This window comes from Varroa destructor, unplaced genomic scaffold (genome assembly GCF_002443255.2).
Source record: "Varroa destructor unplaced genomic scaffold, Vdes_3.0 BEIS01000002.1, whole genome shotgun sequence".
In the NCBI taxonomy this organism is placed as follows: Eukaryota; Metazoa; Arthropoda; class Arachnida; order Mesostigmata; family Varroidae; genus Varroa; species Varroa destructor.
In genome coordinates this window covers 50,495,237-50,508,078 of record NW_019211455.1, presented here as the reverse complement: position 1 = coordinate 50,508,078, position 12,842 = coordinate 50,495,237, and the positions used below count along the sequence as shown (strand labels likewise).

Sequence of the window (12,842 nt, the reverse complement as noted above, 5' to 3'; positions counted from 1 at the left end):
TTAATTTTTCGGTGCTATCTTTCTGGTAGTGTTTTATCATAGTAGTTGATCAGTATTTGGAATTTACAAATCAGAAATGAGCTGCTTTTAGGCTCGAACGCAAAGCGCCCGGTCAAATTGGTCGGTAACAGCGAGCTAGTTTAGGCCGTCAAAACATCATTCTTCGTGACCGGCGCGTGGAATAAGTCAACACTCGAGCCATAGACAGTACCACTTCGAAGTCGTTGCATTAAAATATAGGTGATAATGAGTTCTACCCGCAAATTTCTACCAAATTGCACACGTAGCATTTCAAAACTTAGCTTGCACTGCGGTATTGCGAACGAGGAATGCCGCCGTGATGAGGTCCTTGAGGAGATACTTCAGATGAAGAAAGTCATCATTAATGACTTATCGCAAAGTTCGATCCTTTTAAGCAAATTACAAAAGTAATGACAATCGTAGCCAGATTTTTTCTGTACTAGTCAGATGCAAGTAAGGGAGGCACCCACAAGTAAATGTCTTTCGGTAGGCTGATGGCTTATTAAAAATATCGGTCGGGAAAACCCAGCTTATTTTAAGCGCGTTTTGAGCTTCAAAAAGTTTCCTGGAAAATACAATCCCTTAACTTGGTGTCTGAATCAGCATTACTTACTAAAGAGCTAAAACAATGGCTTGGTTTAAAAGGAGCAGAAGCGTATCGTCAGTTTATTTGCAAATACACACTGAAAACGAGACACACTTGTTTTCAACTTTTCCACCCCTAACGGGTTACAGATTCATTCTGCATACGTATTCATGCTGCAAGGAACGTGATACAGCCTATCGACATGGCGTATCTAGATACGCAATGAACGGGTGATCTGCCATAAACTCGATTAACTCTATACTGAAGCTGACTGCTGGTCTTAGTACTTTCAAAAGTCTCACACTCGAAACCTGTAGGGTAACTTCCTCTCTTAGTGTAAAGGCGCACTTGTAAAACAGCCCCCAACACCTTGTTATGTTTTATGCAATATGTGCTACTAAATATTTATTAAAAATCTTATTGACTTTTATTTAACTTACGACTTCCGAATATGAATGCTTATATTGCACATTTAGTTCACAAAAAACGCATAGCTAAGAGATAACGTAGACAAATTTCACAGCCTCATATTACAAGCTCATCGTTCTTAATTTGATTAAAGATGAATATCTTTAAAGACTTAGGCATTGACCCTACGTACTTTCGCTTGGGAACCGTAGTCTGTATCAATAAATTTGTCTGCATGATTCGGTGTTAAGAGCTTGTCCGTTTTAAACTCGGCATGCTTAGGTATACAGTACATACTTAGTTATAAAATGAATCAAATTTCGCGCCGCCTACCACACATTCGTCTCAACGCATGCATTCATCCAGGGCAAAACATCGCGGCATGAGCGCGGAGCGAAAAAGACAGCCTTTAGGTGTTTTCTGTCAGTGTTTAACGAAAAAGTAAGTTTTAGAAAAAGATTAGTTCAAGTTGTTAGAACTTGCCTAAACTATAGATTATTTCGCTAGTGTTGTGCGTTTTTCAACACAGTGTAAACTATGCACTAAGAATTATGATTGTGAGCGTGCGGTACTTACTATGGTTACTATGGTAGCATATTACTATGGTAACAATAACGTAATCTTTACTGCAATACTAACTTAAAAAACATCAAGACGGCAAGATAGAGTTAATGAATGCTGTACACAGAATGAACTTTTCCTTGTTGTATACATATAAACGGATCCATTCGTGCAATACATATTATCATTCGAATAAGAAGTGTAATAGCTTAAAATTACTGTGCGAATCTGGTTTAAACTTAATTTGACCCGATAGTAGTAAAAATGGCAATAGGTAAAACATGAATAAACCGATAATCTCTTTAAGAGAATCAATAATTATAATTATCAGCTGTTCTATCTAGAACACAAAGTACATGATTTCAATTTTGCATGCGATGTTGCCTACGTTAAATAATATTGGTTTTAGATTATCTGACATGTAGTGAAAAATCCTGCTAAGTTATACAATTATATATAGATTGCATATAATAATGAAAAAGATACTTTTCTATTTGGTACATTTATGTAAATATTCCTAAATTAAGTTAACGTACGACGTATCTATTACTCATAAATGCGCTGCTTATATAGATGTATCCAGAATTAGGCGATCTCAAAAATCCTGTGCGTGTTCACCTATCATCAGAACGTACCTATATTCATCGGGTACTGGACAAGCGATTTTTTACGCACAACTTGCAGATTATCATTCCTGGAGGCATAAGTGTGCCTCAGTCGCTCAGGTAACCTTTTTTGAGTAAGCTATTAAGATCGAGACGATTGTTATTATTATGAAAATTTAAAACTGTAATTATAATATGCTAACACTTGTCAACCGCATGCCACATCCTGTCAATTTTTGCAAAAAGATTTTTTCTTTTAATAAAATATGCGAGACCAATATATTGCGTTCTATAGTGCGTTTCGCACGGAACGGTGTGTGCATTAGCTTAGTTTACAAAGTATCTCGTTTGGTGTAATCTTAGTTGTCCTTCGGTCGATAAGATCACTTGCTTTACTATAGAATATCGAAAAATAGCATTATAAAACGCTGTAGGTTACTACATAATTTCTTGATACAAGTTCTGCTGTAACAACTTAATATTTCAAGCACAAATAGATAAATACTGAATTTATTATAACTCTGTGAAGATAAAGAACGTCGCATGCCTGCAAAATTGCAGGCAAATCCCTGAACCATATTATCTTCTGCGATCTGTGCCCCTTGCGACCCTCCTGGAATATGAGTTCCTTACTGCTTTCGTTGGTCAGGGGCATCTCACCGTCATCAGTGCTTACGGATCGAGCAGGTAGTTATCAATAAAAGTTGCCACTTTGCCAGTCTAAAGAATCAGTTGTTTTAATTAAATAATTCTATCAAAAGCATGACAAACAGCCATGTAATGTGCTTAAAGTGAGAATATGATCCATCTTGGTTTGCTAGAAGGCAAAATGAGCCTACCAGTCTTAATGTTTTATTGCCTATAAATTTCTCAATAAATTCTTCGAAATGTGAGTTTCTAGGGAGAATTCAATGGCAATTACTCCTGATGGCAAACTCAACCTGAGCGTGAGTCCTCAGCTGTATTACAGGTTGGGTCTTGAAGCTATTCGTACGGACCAGTTAGTTAGAAAAAGAGGCTTCGATCCAATTCTCAAGAAGGTGATTTTCTAGCTTTACAATCCTCACACATGTGCATCTATTTTAGAAACTCTGCATATTATTAAGATTTTCTAGGCCTGAATATGGAGGGTATTAGCAAATCCAAGTCCTCGGCTCCACAAATTTAATTTATTTGGAATATTTGCTTAGGCAATTAGTTTTGATTGAGAGAGTTCTTAAACACAAGAAAGTAAGTAGTGCCATATTAGATTTAATCCCCTATTAAAATTTTATTTGCCTGATTTCAGCAAGAGAAAGCGGTAGTTGATCGAAAATCATTCATACTTTAACCGTCTTTTCTTATTATTGTAAAACACTAGAAAACAATGAGTATGCAATATGCCTACAAAAAAGAATCTCGTTCTGTATTTCTATTACCTGTGATGAACCTTCACTTTCGGGTGCATGGTACAGTTGGAGTTCGACTTAAAGGACAGTATTTTCTATCCGGGCCGAAAGTTTTACGATCGTGTGGTAACCGCAACGAAACGCTGCAGACTGACCTTCGATGTGCTACTTCATTGGCAGCCGTCTAAGGCAGGCGTGTCTCCAGAATCTCCTGTTGTATATCTCAAAACCCATCTGCCTGAGCTCGAGTACTCGCTTTGTAATTGCAGGTTAGTTTACAGGCAATTTTTTTTAAAGTAGATAGATTTTTGGAAAACAAGTAAGTTGTTGCTATCAACGTATTTTTGGTTGGTATAGCCATTGCAACATAACTTGTTAGTTAACGGATGTGCCTTTTTGTATTGAATGTATTGTATGGAATCTATTTCTGTATAAACAAAATGTGTTATTAACCTAATCTCGTGTATTTAGGTACAATTTCCGACAACTGTTCGACGTAGCTATTCCGCAAATGAGAGATGTAGAGTTTTTCGACTGGATGGGTGTTTTAGCCGCTGGAGGAAATCTACCGGTACGTATCAACGAATAGCCTAACTATTTGAAAGCCAAAACTTGTCGTAATTCGCGAGTTCGTGTATTTTTCGTCGTATATGTTTTAGAAAAAAAAAACAAGTTGAACAAAACGTTATGGAAACAAAAGATCTTAAAACGAAGCTTGAATTCTGCAAACATCTGTTGATTATAGGTGGAAGGTGAGTTGCAGTCATTGCAAGTCGTTGTCGCACAGTGGACTGGACTAATCACTCGACACGCTCTGCAGAACATGCTCGCAAAACTTATAACGCTTCTAGGATCCAGCCCGTTCATAGCCCTAACATCAGTAGGATTTGCTTCTGACCCCACATTACAATCGCCTAACGCTGTCTACAACATGGATTCGACGTTAAGCGTTTGCTTTGAGGCCGGGGGAACAAAGTGTGCTATGTTTGAATGCCCACCATTGTAGTGAAAATAACGAGTAGTGCTCCAGTGGCAACAAAAATCTCCCTTCGCAAGCGCATAAACACATTTTAAAAAATGTGAAAGACGACATGAAAGAGACTGTATAGTGTAAACAAATGAGTTCCTATTCATACGTATGGGATCGTATAATAAAGCACTTATTTTTGTAGAGAAATCTTAACAAACTATTTCGCTTATAAACCGATCATACCAAACGAAATATATTGCTTCAACGCTTGCTACATTAACTCTGGGTTATAACGTACGGTTTTTCGAAGTAAAGATAGAAGAATTCTGTGCTAATCCCTTTCTAAATGATAAGGCTGCAGAATATGATTACGCAGTAAAGCTACAACTGTACATATATCACTCCTATTAATAATGGTGAAAATGAATCTATTGCTTTGATTTTCTTCAACTGCTGTAAGTTTTGTCAAATGTCTATCAATTCTCGTGAACTCTTATTATATAGCTACTAAATTTCTAAGCAAACTTGGCTACTCTGTTCTCATTTCTTTGTTATTTTATGTACAATTTGAACTCATTCTATCCGTTATCACTAAAGCTTCTTAGTTCTAGGCAAAACCTTAAAATTTAATAGATATTTGTCATTAGTTATCTATCTTAATTGATTTCTTATTCATCAATAGAGGTTTTCCAACATGTAAATTACGTTCGCTCTATTATTGTGTATTTTATCAATTTTTGAGCCGATTGTATAAAAAATAATTAAATTAAACAGCTTATGCTGCTCGACAAATTAGCTATTCCATAATTTTTTCGAATTACTATTTTCGAATATATCTATCTATATGCACTATTTTTTTTTAATAAATGACAGCTTGTTAGATTTGATTTTAATAAACCTTTGTTTTATTTATTATATTTACACATTTTGATTAATCCTCATCAATTTTGAAAAATCGTCATTGGCCATTCCGTTTTTATTTTTTCTGACTAATACTAGATCATATCTTATTATTTCTTGGATTTTTTTCAAATTTCTGAAAGATTTGAAATTTTTCAGCGAAATAAAAGTAGTTAAATAGTAGAAGGAGTGAATTATAATAGCAGGATAGCGTGAAAGCATTTGTTTAGTTGGCACATTAGAGCATAGGCTTTTTGCCTCTCTGTATTTTCATTAAGAACAAGGTCAGCTTCTGGGATATTACCAAGAATATTCTACTTGCCGGGCTGATCTGGGCGTAATGAGGTACCTCAAGCAGGGATCATCGTCGTGCGAGTCGGGAAATGCTCGTATTTCCTCGTAAACAGCAAGGCAGCATGCGCTTTCCGTCCACGTTGTCTGTTTTGACCGCTTGGTGGGCCTTTGTGACTTCTGCTTGTTATTGCTGCTGAAGAATGTCTGGTGGACCCATAGCGAAAGCAGGGTCAAGCCGCCCTCGCGGTCTCTGGCAGCACCGATTCTCTTACCACCGCCGCTGCAGCTGCTATTTCGCCAGTGACTCGATCGTACTCTCTCTTTCTCTCTGAGAGGAGGGCAGAAGCTGATGAAGGAGAGTTTTGTGTCGGGGGCCGCCATCGCTGCTAAGTCACTTCCAAGCAGTTCTTTGGTGTGAGCATCGTCCCTTGTTCCGCTAGCGGGGGTTCCTCCGTAAACCGAGCTTGTTCGTTTCTGTTCGGCGAGGTGCCTTTCTTCAGCTAGAAGAGAAGGCAGCGTTCGTCTGCTACAGACCCGCCGCTACTTTCTCAGCTGCCCCTCGCCCGTAGCGGTGGGTCTACTGCTTATGGATCCCCTCCAGGATTTCGCTCGCTAGCCGTCCTTTGTTCGAGCTCTATGCGTACAAGCGAGGGAGGGTTCTTCGTTGGCGGACGACAACGACGGGTGTTCGCAAGATGGCTCATGTAGAGTGGCGCCAATGGTAGAGTTGTTCTGCGCCAGCTGCTCTGCTGCCGCTGCCACGAATCTTTGTGCTGCTGCTGCTTCTGCGGCCGTTGTTCACTCTGCTGTTGTTGTTGCAGTTGTTATTGTCGTCGTTGTTTTCTCTCACGGTTCCAGTTGCTGTTGTTGTTGTTTCTGACATCGTTGTTGCTGTCGCCGCCGCCGCCGCCGCCGTAGCAGCCGTTGCCGCCGCCACCGCCACTGTCGTCGTCGTGTGACTGCGCTCTGGTACGATGTGGTTGCTGCTCGCAAGTGGATGCGCTGGAGGCGCGGTGCACGACGCTGCTTAGCGCGGTGTCGCGGCAAGTGGTGTTCGTGCGACGATAAGTGAAGTGAGTGCGACGTCGAGCGCAACGGTAGTGGCAGACGGGGCTGCCGACGGCGTTAGACAACGGTGCCGCCGTTGTGTTGGTCGTGGTGGAATAGCCTAGCTCGCAAGCGCCTACTGCTTCTGCGGTTCATCTTCAGGCCGTTTCGGCCTGCGGGTGCTGCTGCTGCTGCCGCCTGCGATCTGCAGGGCGCTAGCGAGCTGGGAGCGGCAACCAGGCACGAAGTCACGCAGGCATATCGAGCACTGGTCGCTGTAGGTGAGGCAAAGCCGAAACCTGAGCGGAATTGGCAATAGTTGCTAAGAAAGGCAACGACACAGAAAAACAATAGGAAGAAGCACGGAAGGAAGCGGTGCAGAGGCAAGCAAGAATTGCCGTGGCAGCACTAGCACTTTAGAGAGCACGGAAAGTAGCGCGTGAGTGTTAAAAAAAGTGTTGAAAAAGTTGTGGCCTCGCTGCTGGCGGTGTCGAGTGCACTCATAGAACAGAGTGGACAAGCTTAAGACGTGCAGCTAGAAGGGGGTTGTGGTCGTGGTGCTCGCGCTGACTGCGTTTTTGGCTGCTGCCATACTACTGTCACTGTCACTGCACCGTTGTAACCCACTGCTACAATTACTGCTTCTGCTGGTGCAGCTGCCAGCAAGGTCTAATCTGTCAGCTGCTGCTACACGGCGCGAATAGCGGTGAGACGAGCGAGTTACGGCGATCAGTGAGGTTTGCCAGTGAATGAAAAGACCTATCTTGAGCTGCTTGTGTTTGCTAGCTGATATCGTTCGACCTGACTTGTCGACCGCCGACGTTGCGAAGTGGCGGCCGAAACAGCTCGGACGCAGAAGCGGCAGTGTAGTGGAAGATTATTGCAGCACAGTCAAAGTTAGTGGTTGAAGTCTGAGTCGAGTCGGAAATAAAATGGAAGTGTAGCAGTAGCAGCGGCAGCAGCAGCACTTCTGCGCCACAGTTGCGCGGGGCAGTCGGTCATAGCTGTTGAGATTAGAGGAAGCGCATCTGTGCTAGCGAATGTTTTGTGTAAGTGTGGGCCATAACGATCCATAAATGGGATAGTGATGACGGTGGTGATAACAGCGATAGCTAGGTAGTCGTTGAAGTAGTAATATAGGCAATGCGTGATCAGGTCTAGTGTCCGTGCGTGTGTCTGTGTCCTCATTGTATGCCTTATCGGTATCTGATTCGTGCATCGCGCACCCACCAGCAGTGGCGGCGAGGGCACTAAGGCAGCAGCCATGACCGTGAGGGAGCCGAACGGTAGTCCCAGCAGCAGTAGCAGCACAGAAGCACGACGACCACGGCCGTGGACAACGGACAGCCGAAGAAGCAGACCGCACGTCCGCGGGAGCGGCAGCGGCCAGCCGCGCTGAGGGCTAGCTCGGTGGCGGCGGCGGCGCAGCGCCCACATGGCAGGAGGCGGCGGAAAAGACTTCGATTCGCCAGGTAAAGTGTACCTGTGGGTACGTACAGCGCTTCCAGTATACTTTTACTGAAAGTGTCCACTAAAGGGAACAGCATTATTACAACAAAAAGGTCTGCAAGGTCGGCTTACGCTGACGGTAAACACAAATCTATGACGTTGGAACGCTGTGGTACTCTCAGTGAAAAATGAAATGCCTCCTCGAGAGAGTAGATACGTGGTTTAAAACGAGCAATGAGTGGCAACGAGAGGTCTGTATGGAATAGTGATCCAATGACGTTGAATACAATTATTTATTGTAATATTAATTATTGGCATAAAGGTACTCATTTTTCGGTTATGATATTCTCGAGACAGTGTATTTAGATGAAAATTCCAGCTTTCGAACCAGTTCTTGTCAAACAGGTTCACGAATGCATCCGACCTTACCACTAGAAAAGCACTCGGCAGGCCTAGTCGGAAACAATATAGGTTAACTGGCGCCAAATTGCATGCGTACCATGTGGTAGTAGTAGTAGTAGTAGTACACATTGTGAAAATATTTATTGCGGGATTCAACCCTACAGACGGGCTAATTAATCATTAGCAGTACAAGTTGCAATTGCCTCCTAACAATCCGCATCCTTGATGTATTTTATTGTGCTGTATCGGCCTTCTTTTATGCTCATTACGCTCTATTTACATAAGCCAGAAATCCTTCAATTTATTATTCTTCATATATTATATTGTAGATATACCTACACAGTTGAGTCAGCGTAGGATAGGGCAGGATTGGTGCATTTTTTGTAAAAATTATTTATTTATGTCAGCAGTTTTTACAGTTATGTATGCTATTCAACCATAAATTTATAATCGAACTACATTAATGGAGTCTAACAGTGCCCCTGTAATGGTTATGATCGTCTAACAAGCGACTTTATCTTAAATCTGTCAGATTCAAACGTGTACACAATATATGTGTGTGCACGAAATCGGCTAACAATTTTGCCTTCAATAAAGGCAAGACGTAATGTTTCGCAATCAATGAAATTAGAACCTAGTTCATTCGCTCTACCGATGTAGGTGTTAATGTCACTCAATCGGGAAGACACGCTCTGCTAGCACTAGTATTACTTTATATTAAGAACACGTCCGCTTTACCATAATCGTGTAGTTTTGTTGCTGTTGTCATTGATGTCATACCTGAGAAGAGATGGCCTTGTAATGTAGCGTCGTGTACATGGACTAACACAGCATGGAGAAACGAACAGATTGACTGCTTAAGGCCGTCAGTTCTTGTACGGAAGGTCTGGGATTCGGTTTATCGTATTGGCCTGGCTTAGCAGCACTGACTTTGATATGGGATCTTCTGGGGGATGGAGGCCGTAGCTTAAAGGTTAGACCATATATATGCGTTTGCAAGGCCCTGTACATCGCGCTGTCCTTCCCTAACCAATCTGTTTAGCTTTCAGAAAAGGGCAGCAGCAAACTTAAAAGAGGTAATAATAAAGAGGACTCCGCCTAGTTAACAAGGGAAAGAGACAGCAAAAAAGTAAGGAAGCAGACTGGTGCTATCACCACCGCCACTGGAGGCCACGTGGACGGGGGTTTGAATCGGGAAAATGAAGGCAAGGTAGTTTATATACATCTGGTAGCTATAAAAGAGACCGCAGCCCATTTTTACCGTTCGGTGACTCTTCATTAGAGCTAATGTTGTTTTGACGGAGATGCTCTTGCTTCTGCGACAACAAATTTTTGATAATAAAAGAGAGAAAACAACGGAAATAACTTTTGCGTTAACGTGGTAATAATGGTAATTGACAAATCATCATGGCTGCATACGTCATAATTCAACTAATCCACAAGGCATTTGCCACTTTCATAATTTGCAGCGTATTTATCCCTTACGAAAGGGGCAACGCAACCATGGGGATCGTAAGCACGAGACAGTTGATACAATATTTTATAATTAAAAAAAAATATTGTTAACTATCAAACATTAAAGAATATTGTCTATAGTTGTCTACTGTGTCTAGAAAAGAATTGTGATGAACCCCTCTTGCACAACTCTCGCTCTGTAAAGACTTGACTGGTTCGAAGGAGCTTCCGTTCTAGGCTCGTAAAGTGTGCAATGGTTCCCGCGGGCCGCGTATATTATGCATAGCAACATACTAAACTGGCAATAATGTCGACACCAAGCCGAACCTATGTACGCGCTATAAACGTATCGAAAATGGCTATAAACTAAATACTAATAGGACCATTATAATAATTATCATTACACAATTATAGATTTCGCATTGGGGTAAAAACGCATTTATAATCGACTAAAGTATCATGTTAGCGTGCTGACAGGTCGTCGGAGAAACTTGACCATTAGCATAAGATGTTGTACTGTGTCAATTCCATTGTGAGAATATATGATGCGACAGATGGTCAATAACGTGCTTCTCATCAATTCATGAAGCTTATCTATATTTTACTTGAAAAGCATTCTTGATCTCAGTACACAGTGTCTTCTTCTACAAGTCAAGTCGCCATACTGTTACGTGTTTCGTAACTTAATGTAAATGTTTGCCAACAGTGAAGGTTCATAAAAACTAATATCACTACAGGGCTTTAAAACAGGACGAGGTGAAACAGGACTCGATAACACTGCTGGCTGCCTTATCTTTCTATACTTCGAATTTTGTGTCCAGCATCGTCGTTAGAAATGTCGTCAGACGGCTGGTTCCCAGCGCGGAACAAACCACGTGTGTTTATTCCTGGATTCGAACCTAGACCACACTTGCATCACAATCATTCTCATCTAATATTAAACATATTGATGACGGTTATAAAATAGAAGACAAAACTAGAAGCCTCTAGCTTTGAAGGAGGGACCAAGATAATAAACCATTATTTGTTTCCTTTTCGTCGATATGGGTCGATAATTGCGCCGATGTTTATATAGTATGCCTGACAACTTTGCAACCCGTTTGCCCCGAGCAAAAAAAATATTTTAGAATTTTAATACAATCTGAACTGATTTTCACCTAATCGCTGCGAGTTAGCAAACAGCGAAATAGTATTAAAATGTATTTCATTATTGAGCTTTAAATAATACAAAAGCCCTACACCAGTAGGAACGCATCAGTAGGCAAGTGGTACTACGTAATTTAATGGCTCTTTTGCACAATATTTCTAGCGTAGTTGTTTGGGAGCACGTTCTATTTTGCCTTACAACGGTACGTCCTGTTAAGAGATGATATTATACATTGTTAGATACGGATTGTAATGACCAAACTTTTATAACCTTCGTGACATCAAAGAGACAACGCGTAGTAATGATTATGGCTTCGATCGTCCACACCGGAAAGACACGTTTTAACAGACTCAATTATTTTGAAATTTCAATAATCGAACATGTATTGCTAGGCTAACCGGTACATGCCAGAATTTTGCCATTGACTAAACGCTAGCTAAATGTAATATACAATAACTAACACATTACTAAGGACAGTATCACCTCGTGGTTAACTAATTGGACCTTTAATGATATTTTGTAGGCTTCTTTGTATTTCACTGCCGTACTGTTAGGCACAGCAACAGCGATTACCAATCTCTTCACATACCATATAAGCAACGATGGAAAACATCGTTTGTGTACGAGGCAACACCACTGACGTCCATCTGCGCGCATCCGGCTAAATAAAGGGTGTAGCTTCTTCCATCATTTGACAGGAAAAAAATTGCGTTGATTTCTCAAATGAACGACCTCGACTAAACGGGGAAAACATTTCTATGATACTACGTGCTTCGAGAATGCATTGTAAGCGCGTTATAGCTCCCTCTACCACTTTCTCTCTCTCTCTCTCTCTCTCTCTCTCGCACACACAAACATGCATGCACGAACGCACGTACGCACACACACACATACACGTGGACGATGTGACTCGCGCGTTCTCAACTCTTCCCGTTTCAGTTGCACCTGGCATGTGGATTTGGCCCCGCGGCATTGCAATAGGTTCCCTTATATCCATATCCCGCATTGGTTTCTTCCAAATTGGAGAACCACAGCTGGGCAAATACAATGACGCCTCATGTATATATTGGTTGCCTGATATGTTGTTATTAGCTAGAGTCGTCTATAAGCAAGGCAGAGACAGATTCATCGATAGATATATAATGTTATGTACAAACATACAAATTGCCTAATCTCCTGGCAGGTATGTTTTTCCGTACACCCATTTTGTTTGTGTGAGTTCATAATGGGTGCAGATATTATCACCGTGGTGTGACCTCGGTCCTACTTTTGGTTTCGGGCAAACCTATGGGGCTCCCGTATTGCAGCAGAGAACCTTTAATGTCGCAGTTAACTGGGCAGAAAATCGTTTGGCCTGTTGATACCAACGGCCGTAAAGCGGCTTAGAGAAGCTCGATCACTACGTTGTCCGGGTATTATATGTGCACACGTAAAGTTGCACCCTACCACTTGAAAGCAATTATCTAACGGTCTGTAATTATAAACCAGTCACTTGGCCAAATGAAAACGCTGGAATCATATACCCTATTGAACAATTACTAGTAGTATGGACCGAGTCGGATTGAGTTATCAAACGTTCGTGCATCCGCCAAATTAGAGTAAATATCTG

General features: G+C 41.5%; 2 protein-coding genes and 1 long non-coding RNA gene across 11 annotated transcripts in view; 2 read left to right on the top strand and 1 right to left on the bottom strand.

Annotated features, from left to right (window-relative positions):
- The first annotated feature begins 1,297 nt into the window (after positions 1-1,297).
- LOC111243813 (ribonuclease P protein subunit p40-like) lies at positions 1,298-5,067 on the top strand. The gene is made up of 7 exons (XM_022789942.2): positions 1,298-1,456; positions 2,150-2,301; positions 2,743-2,868; positions 3,083-3,221; positions 3,636-3,838; positions 4,041-4,140; positions 4,315-5,067. The coding sequence occupies exons 2-7, from the start codon at positions 2,150-2,152 to the stop codon at positions 4,573-4,575; spliced, it is 981 nt and encodes a 326-aa protein (XP_022645677.1). The 5' UTR covers positions 1,298-1,456; the 3' UTR covers positions 4,576-5,067.
- A 354-nt stretch (positions 5,068-5,421) lies between these two features.
- On the bottom strand, positions 5,422-12,049 carry LOC147757958 (uncharacterized). The gene is made up of 2 exons (XR_015319926.1): positions 11,823-12,049; positions 5,422-11,442 (listed from the first exon to the last, which is right to left on the bottom strand). It is a non-coding gene; the product is annotated as an uncharacterized LOC147757958 (long non-coding RNA).
- The window catches only part of LOC111243645 (uncharacterized), a 36,071-nt gene continuing 28,735 nt past the window's right edge, over positions 5,507-12,842 (top strand). For 8 of the 9 annotated variants that reach the window (XR_002670561.2, XR_015319922.1, XR_015319923.1 and 5 more), the window contains exon 1: positions 5,508-8,252. Coding sequence is in view for 2 of the 9 variants with exons in the window: in XM_022789509.2 (XP_022645244.1) it covers positions 8,216-8,252 (37 nt within the window). In the remaining 7 variants the exon portion in view is untranslated. Of the gene's footprint in view, positions 8,253-12,842 lie in introns of all 9 variants that reach the window. The other variant, XM_022789510.2, reaches the window with a different exon arrangement.